The sequence below is a fragment of the Natrix helvetica genome, assembly GCF_964273705.1.
Source record: "Natrix helvetica genome assembly, chromosome: W".
NCBI classification, from domain to species: domain Eukaryota; kingdom Metazoa; phylum Chordata; class Lepidosauria; order Squamata; family Natricidae; genus Natrix; species Natrix helvetica.
This window is the reverse complement of record NC_138555.1, coordinates 85711447-85720318: the sequence shown is the minus strand read 5'-3', so window position 1 is coordinate 85720318 and position 8872 is coordinate 85711447. Positions and strand designations below refer to the sequence as shown.

At 51.2% G+C, this 8872-nt stretch overlaps 1 protein-coding gene across 2 annotated transcripts; it reads left to right on the top strand.

The window, feature by feature from the left end:
• Positions 1-1642: 1642 nt before the first annotated feature.
• On the top strand, positions 1643-7943 carry LOC309400350 (asialoglycoprotein receptor 1-like). Of its 2 annotated transcripts, none has more exons than XM_081968782.1 (8): positions 1643-1892; positions 3013-3138; positions 4560-4655; positions 5104-5175; positions 5298-5390; positions 5995-6140; positions 6276-6382; positions 7726-7943. In XM_081968782.1, exons 2-8 carry the CDS (start codon positions 3015-3017, stop codon positions 7853-7855), a joined length of 768 nt encoding a protein of 255 aa, XP_081824908.1. In that variant the 5' UTR covers positions 1643-1892; positions 3013-3014; the 3' UTR covers positions 7856-7943. The 2 variants fall into 2 exon arrangements, with proteins under 2 accessions (XP_081824908.1, XP_081824907.1); XM_081968781.1 differs by having other exon boundaries at positions 2945-3138.
• The last annotated feature ends 929 nt before the right edge of the window (positions 7944-8872 follow it).

Sequence of the window (8872 nt, the reverse complement as noted above, 5' to 3'; positions counted from 1 at the left end):
AAAACTCCCCATAATGCAGTCACCTCTGGACGAGATAGGTGACCCATGAATCTAACAAATAAATAAATAAGTAGCAAACAATGAGTTTGCTTCAGTGGTGGGTTTCAGCCGGTACGGCCCGGTACAGCTGTACTGGTAGTAGTTGGGAGCAGCGACCACCCTCCCGGTACTGTGGCTCGTTTGGCCTCGCCCGCCCGCGTTCCATGCCTGTTCCTGAAGCCACTGGGCCAAATGCGCACGCCTGCACAGTGTGGGGTGCCTGAGCGACCTCCAACGAGCAGGCGGGTGTTGCAGGGGCAATGGAGTGCGCATGCACAAACAGACCACGAGCAGTGTAGCAACGGTAAAAGCAACCCACCACCGGTTTGCTTAATGGCCCAGGGTTCACTTAACGACCACTACAAAAAAGTCATAAAATCAAGTTCGTTTGTGTGATGACCTTCTTTACATCCATCACGCCTTACAAGTCCAACTGCCAGGCTCAGTGACAGATGTAAGTCGAGGATGGCTGGAGGAGAATTATATTAGTCTCTGGAAAGCCAAAACCAGAAGGACCCCCGGTAGCCCCTTTTCCAGCGGGCAGATTTTAATAAAGGACTCTTTCCACTCTGTTTATTTTTCTCCTTCTGCTTTCCCCCAAAACTCCTAGCAGTTTCCATTGTAAAAAGTCAGTGATGGTGACCGAGGGGAGCGCATGATTTTGCAGAAACATCTCACATGCGCACTCGTCAGAGCCACACACAGCAAAAGTCGAACTTCCGGGTTCCTCCATGCATGCACCCCAGCGATCAGCTGGCCGGCACGCATGTCCACACTGGTTTTTGGCACTGCCATGTGCACAAAGGACAGCCGATCGTCGTGCGTGCATGCACAACAGAAATCCAGCAAGACCACGCGTGCTTCGTATGCCACCTTGGTCACGCGTGCCACAGCCCTAAATGGTCCCTGAGAAGGAACTCCAAAAATGGGAGCCGCTCCTGAAAACGCCGTGGAGTCCTTGGGGTTCTCTGAGCCAGCGGTCACCAACCGGTGGTCCGCGGATAACTGGTAGTCCGTGAGAAAACGTTAGTGTTCCTCAGAGAAATCTTTGCATTTCTCTTGAGGAGCTCAACTGATCTTTTCTGCGCTGCTCGCGCTTCAGCCCTTGGGCTCCCACGGACAGGATGGGGTCCTTCAGGCAGTTAGCATAGCCGCCTGTTAGCGGAGAGAAGTGCACTGGATCACATCTCAAATACGGCTCAGAATGAACGTTTCTCCAGTAGCCAGCCCGGACACGAGATCGACTCCCCGCAGACTCTCATCTCTCGAGGAGCGCTCGCTGAAGCGGCGTGGGAAACTTTGGCTGGAGTCCTCGAGAGAGGAAAGTTTGCAGGGGGCCAATCTAGCATCCACAATGCACACCAAGAGACTGGGAGTTCTAGTCCCACCTGAGGCTTGAAAGCCGGCTGGGTGACTTTGGGCCAATCACCAGGTGACTGGCAGTTCTAGTCCCGCTTGAAGCACGAAAGCCAGTCCTTCTCTCTCAGCGCACCCCAAACTCACAGAGTTAATGAATTATGGGGAAAAGGAGCATTAGCTATATTTGCCACTTTCAGCTGCTTATAAAAGAGTCATAAAGACAGGATGTAAACAAATAAGGAAAGGAAGAAAAAAACCCACAGTGACATCCTGGCTGATTGTCCTCCACCCCGTCGGAAACCCCCCATCCCTATGGGGCAGTTTTCTTCCAAGCCAGACCTCTGCGGTAGCTTTAGGAAACGCCGAAGCTTTGGGGCCTGGCAGAGGGTCAGTATTGACAGTCCAAAGGTGAGTGGCGTGGGGCGTCCGGTGAGAGCGGCAGCAGAAGAGACGGCTGACCCACAGCTCCGGCTCTGGAAATCCTAAAGGAGAAGGTAAGAAAAAGGCAATTTTTCATTTGTTTTGCACATGCTCCCCTCCCCCGAAAACCCCAAAATGGCCAGAGAGAAGATTCTACTCCGATGGCATCCCGACTCCTTCCTTCCTTTAACAGAATAAGGGCAGAATAACAGAATGGAAGGGACCTTCTATGACCCGTGCTCAAGATCTAGAAACATATGGGTGAAAGGAGGTCTTGTAGTCCAACCCCCTGCCCAAGATCACCCATAACTTCTGAGGGCAACTTTCATTCCTCTGATTACTCCCCATTGGAGTAAGTGCATGGGGAGCAGAAGTGGTATTCAGCCGGTCCAGGGTGGCCATTTCCCCGAAGTCGGAGAACCGACAGCAATGGCCAGTTGGCTATGCTCCCAAACTGGTCCTCCTGTTGCTACTCGCTCACCCTCCCACTGCTCGCTTGCCTCGCTTACCGCTCACGCACCCCACCCGCCCGACGCTCACTTGCTTGCTCGGCACTCAACCTGCCCATCCAGGCCCTATATATGCCTTTGCTACACGGCCCAGCCCTTAGCTACGCACTTCTCCAGTCGCCTCTGCGCCTCGCCTGCTCAGCTTCCAAGTCCAAGGCATGCGCATGTGCAAAGATGGTGGTGACGGCAGCTTTCTTCTCACCGGCCAACTGGAGGACTTTTTGGCACCTTGCAGCCAGTGGCTGGCTGGAAAAGAAACCTCTAGCTACCTCTTTGAGAGCTGGCGGCCTGACCAGCACTGCCGCCGCTCCCTCTGGATGGGCTGACAAAGGGAGTGAGCGGTGGCTGCGGCCTCGGTCTGGCGTGAGCTGCAGGCCTGGCCTGGGGAGGTGGGGAGCAGCTCACCTGGGCGGCTTCTGCAACGGCTGTGAGAGGAGTGCCCCTTTTCACCTGGGCTCTGGGCTACGAGCTGGAGTGTCCCCAAAAAAGTGTCAAAAAGTCCCAAATATTTTCACCACCCACCACTGATGGGGAGGTATCTGGCCATGGCGTTCCTTGAGCCTTGTGTGTTCTCCTCCAAAAGGTCTTCTTATGCAGTTCTCTCTCACACTCAAAAGAGTATTAGGTGATTTGAAGCTGTTGGCCAAGATTTAAGAGAAACCTTTGGTTCTGTGTTCCCCTCCAGCCATGGGAGGGTTTGCCCACCAGGACTCCTTACGACAACGCATTTGCTCCGGCCGTCGGCTGATCCCCATCCTGATGGGACTTCTGGCTGTGGTTACCCTCTCCCTCGTCATCTTCGGCTTCGTGGGTGAGTAGGAAATGTGAGTGGGTGATTCTCTTGTTGGTCTTGCTGGTAGTTAATCTAACATCAGAGTTATTGTTCCAGAACGCCATTCACTCATTCACAGCCCCCATTGGTTTGGGGGTGATGGGAGAAGATAAGGCCTTATGTGGTGCCCAGCATCCTAAGGAACTGTTGCCAAAATTGAGAGGTGAATTGAACTCTGTGATCTTGAGGTGATCCACTCGGGAGAACCATGGAGCCTCTACATGTGTTTCACAAAGAGTTTAGCTCTTTGAAGAAGGGATTTTGGGATATGGTAGGAAGTGTGATTGTTTGGAAAAGAAGTCAGTCACAACCCAGATCACTGTGAGATTTCTACTAATTTCCCTATAAAGTCCATAGAAACTTCTTAACGGGTTACTTGGGGTTTAGCCACTGGCTGCAGGAAACATAGGAAGAAGTCTCTGCGACAGGAAACCACGATTCCTCCAGAATATATCAGGGGTGGGTTCCTGCCAGTTCTCACCTCTTCTATAGAAGAGGTTCCACAAATCTACAGTGCCGTTTAGAACCGGTTCCAGCTCCCTCCCACCGCACGTCCGCACATCATCAAGATGAAGAGCGAGAGGAGGAATTCTGGGAGTTGGTCCACAAGTCTTAAAGCTGTCAAGTTTGAACACCCCTGGGGGTTTTTTCCTAAAGGGTTAGGGGTGGAAGGGTCTTGTAACTTGGCAGCTTTAAGACTTGTGTGCTTCAAATGCCAGAGTTTCTGAGCCAACATTTTGGTTGCTAAGCAAGAGCGTTGTTAAGTGAGTTTCACCACATTTTACAGCTTGGCCATGCCCATCCAGGCACATGGCTGGCAATCCACTCCCACCTGGTCACATGGCCAGCAAGCCACTCTCACAAAGCAGGCCACACCTACAGAGGAGGTTCTAAAAAAATTTGAAACCCACCACTGGAGTATATGCACCATAGATCCAAACTTGTAAACTCTGCCATCTACTGGCTGAATACTACTGTAGTTGTTGCATAAAAATACATCCCAACAATATGTATTCCAACAATAATTAACAGGGACAACACCTGACCTATGTTAATGTGTAAATTGCTAGGGAGAAGCTACTAATTACAGGAGACCCAGAGATAATGTCTGTTGTTTGTAAGTAAACTTTGTATAAGATCAATCTTTTTCATAAATGCCATTGTTGATAATGTATTTTAGCAGCAGAGGGCTGTGTCCTTCCAGTCAATTGCCACAAAACACACTGTACAGCGCAAAATTACACAAAATCAGGCACAAAAGAATGATTTAAAAGGGACACAATTGAGCGAGGTGAAACAAAGATGCAGGAAGGATAGCAACCCCAGGGAAAGAATGCAATACACAGAGGCACGGACACGGGCTCAAGGAAGTCAGACAGACACCTGCTTCCTCTCCACAGGGCGCATATACTCCGCAACTTTATGGAAGATGCAGGACGATGTGAAAACCAGCAATCGCACCCTGGAGGCGGAATTAGTTGGTTTGCAGCAACAGGGTGAGTCACAAAATCCCAGATTTGGGAATGAAAATGGCCGGCAAATCTCTTTACGGCAACTCTGTGGGGGTGGATTGGTGTGATGTGGCAGGGCCCGAGGTGGGGTAAACTGGGAGAATCACTTTCCTGGGTTCTAGTCTTCCATAGATGTTTAATCGAGGGGTCTCCAACCTTGACTACTTTAAGACTAGTGGGCTTCAACTCCCAGAATTCCCCAGGCTTCCATTTTGAAAATTGAAGTTCACAAGTCTTAAAGTGGTCATGTTTGGGGACCCCCTGCTCTAATCCAATCTTTCTCAACCTTGTCAGCTGGAAGATGGGTGGACTTCAACTCCCAGAATTCCCCAGTCTGCCATGTTGGCTGGAGAACTCTGGGAGTTGAAGTCCACCCATCTTCCAGCCGATAAGGTTGAGAAATATTGCTCTGATTTTTCGATGTCTTTCCCAGAGGCCAACAATTTGGAAGATCTCCAAAAGGTTGACGGGTTGGTAAAACACCTCATCACAGAAGGCAAGGAAGGTAAATTTGGGGGGTAAGGGAGGTGTTTAAAAGTCCACCTTGCCCCTCCCCTCCATTTGGGGGAGGCCCTCCCCCATCTGGAGTCAACACCAACCAGGGACCTTCCCCTTCTCCACTTCCAGTGAAGTCCCATGTCGAGGATCAGATCAAGAAACTTCAAGGAACTTTCCAGAAAATCAACTGTGATTTGGAGGACCTAAAGCACAAGAGGGAAGGTGAGTTGGGTGTTTGGGGGTCAGTGCTGGTTATGGGGAGGATGGGGTTAGGGTTAGAGTTGGACGTTCCCAGCCCAGTGTCCTCCCGATCTTTCAATTACACAAATAATCCTCGGCTTATGATCAAAGTTGCGCTCAAACTCCCCGTTGCTAAGCAAAACATTTGCTAGGTGAGGTTTGCTCCAGTTTACAACCATGATTGTTAAGTGAATCACTGCAGTTGTTAAGTAACTAACACGGTCATTAAGCGAATCCAGATTCTCCATTGTGTTTGTTCGTCCAAAGGTCGCAAGGGACGATTGCAGAACCTCGGGACACGGTGACCATCGTAAATACGAGCCGCTTGCCAAACATCCGAATTTTTGCCACAGGGATGTTGCAAGTGGGGAACATGGTTCTTACGTCCCTTGTTGCAGTGCCGTCGTAGCTTTGAACAGTCACTAAACCAATGTTGTAAGCTGAGGACTGCCTGTATCATGGATTGGCTGCCAGCTGCTGGGATCGGCTGCCCACGGCATCCGTGTCTCCTGTCCCAGGAAATAGGGGTGTTCCCTGTCCCAACCGTAACGGGGTGTCCCACTTGCCCCCCATCTCTTCTCTTCAGCGGGTGGCTGCTGCCCCAGAGGCTGGCACCTGTTTCAGCAAAGCTGCTACTGGCTCTCCCCTAAACGGAATACCTGGACCGGAGCCAAAGGGGACTGCGAAGAGAAGAACGCCCACTTGGCGATCCTCACCAGCTACCTAGAGAAGGTCAGTGTCTCGATTTCTCCATCCATCGGAGAGGGAGGTGGAGTCTGGTCAAAGGCTGCCAGACCAGTGGAAAGCCGAAACCCCCAGTTCCCTGCTCATGCTCGCTCTGGTTTTTCCCCGCTCTTCTTCGTGTAGCAATTTGTGTTACGACTCATCAAACCTAACAATGCTTGGATTGGTCTGAAGTACAATGGCGAGATGTGGAAGTGGGTGGACGGGACCCCCTACATAAAGCACAGGATGTGAGTCTCCCTGTTGGTTTCTCTCTTCTGGCCCCACTCGGATCGGGCTTCTGCAACCAGGCGCCCTCCGGTCCAGGTTTTTTTTGGCATCATTCGCAGGTAGCAGCTCCCGCTTATGGTGGCCCACTTATAGGCTTGTCCTCCTGGGATAAAGTCCTGTTTTGGTCCACATGTGCTGAAAGCCCCCTACCCTAATTGACTCCTGGAAACAGAGAGTCAGTGGGCTTCATTTCCCAGCACGAGCCCCTTAGGAGCCCCAAGTGCACAGGAGTCACCGTGGAAACCCTCCAAGTGTCCGAGGCACAGATCAAGTGGCAGATCGCACGATCTCCATGGGATCTTGTTGCACATGCAGAAAGCTCCTGGTTAGGCCCCATGGATCCTTGGGCCCAGGCTGCCCTGGACAAAATGGCTGTGCCCCATGGGTTCTGGGTATTCATTGATAGCAGGGCTGTAAAACTCCCGGCCCCGGCCAGATGCATCATGCGCTGGCCATGCCCCAGTTTCAATCCCCAGAATTCCCTTTAAGATGTCGGCACACCAACACCCAGAATTCCTCAGCCAGCATGCCAGAGGTGGGTTGCTACCGGTTCCCACTAGTTCCAGTGAACCGGTAGTGCAAATTGCAACCGGGTCACCGAAACAGTCGGGGTGGCTGGCTGGCCATGCCCCCTAACTGTTTCCCCAGTCACCCATTCATTGCTGGCATGTTTTTTACTCCTTTTTAAGTGTTCTGTGCATGTACAGAATAATTTTTTTGAAACTGCACATGCACACAAATCAGCATGCGTCGCAAACTGGCAGTAACGCCAGGAGCAACCCACCCCTGTGGCATGCCACTAGAGCATTGATGTTGCCCATTCTTCTCCCAATGCCCATGTGGACATTTTCTTGTGGACATGGGCCCTGTCCTGTTGCACCACACTCCTGGTGGTCCTTTTTTCCATCAGTCCCTCTCAAGGTTTGAGTTCTGCGTTGCATCTGGCTACTAATGGCGCAGCAGAGAGGGCTAACGCTGCAGTGGAACGGTATTTCCGTTGTTATGTGCAATATCAGCAAACTGACAGGGCAGATCTACTGCCATTTGCTGAGGTTGCACATAACAATGCAGTGCGTAGTAGTACTGGGTACATCCCATCCACGGCAGCACAAACAAGCCAATTTGCACAATTTCCCGGGCTAGGAAACTGCTGCAGGTCGGGGTTGGACTAGATGATCTCGGGGGATCATCCCCAATTTTGCCTCCTGAGATGCTCGGTTTGGCTGCCCCTTTCCCAGCGACAGAAGGGGGTCTCCCTCCTACCCCTGGGATGACCCTCTATCTCTTCCTTTGCCCGTTCCAGTGACTGGCGGCCCACCGACCCGAACGAAAATATCGCATTTTGCACTGTGATGCACCCGGACGGTTTGTGGGGCGACTCCTTCTGCAGGGTCCAATTGAAATGGCTGTGTGAAATGCCAGCGCAGGAGTGAGCCCCAATGGACACCCCATCATCATGGAGCCCGGGAAGCACCTCCTGCTCAACGGCTGGAGCAAATAAAACCAATCATAAAACAAAAACCTACGGTTGAAATTCGCTTTTTCTCCCGATCCTGGATGAGTGGCACGGCGGGCAGCTTTGATTGGTCATCAGAAGGGCCTAAGCTGGCTGGTGGGGTCCAGCCTGGGACCCCCGCAGGACCTTTGCACCCCATGCTGAGCTGCCTTTCTTCCACCTTTGGGGGTTTAAATCTCCATTCCCTCCCCACTCCAGAGGAAGGTTACTACAAAATTGCCATTTTCTCCCGATCAGCTGGGACTCGGGAGGCAGAGAATAGATGGGGGCGGGCCCAGTCAGAGCTGGTATTTACCATGCAGTGAACTGGTACCAACCAATACAGGAACCCACCTCTTGGATAGTGCCCAATGTTCAAGTTTGTCAAGATCCTTCTGTATCTTCAGCCTGTCTTCTGGAGTGTTGGCTCTTCCTGCCAGCTTGGTGTCATCTGCAAATTTGATGAGTTCCCCATTTATTCCCTCATCCAAATCATTGATGAAGATGTTGAAGAGTACTGGGCCCAAAACAGAGCCTTGGGGGACTCCACTGCATACCTCCCTCCATGTAGATGCAGTTCCATTGAGGACTACACGTTGAGTGCGGTTGGTCAGCCAGTTACGAATCCATCTGGTGGTGATGCTGTCTAACCCACATTCTTCTACTTTATCTAGTAGTAGGTTATGGTCTACCTTATCGAATGCCTTCCTGAAGTCCAAGTAAACTATATCGACGGCATTCCACTGCTTCTCATCTATCTATCTATCCACCCACCCACCCACCCATCTATTTTTCTATTTATCCATTCATCATCCATTCATCCTGTGTGTGTGTGTGTGTGTTTGTGTGTGTCCGTCCATCCATCCTGTCTGTGTCTATCTATGTATCATTTGTCTATTTATTCATTCATTTTATCATCCATCCATCCATCCATTTTATCATCAAGCCCCCGTCC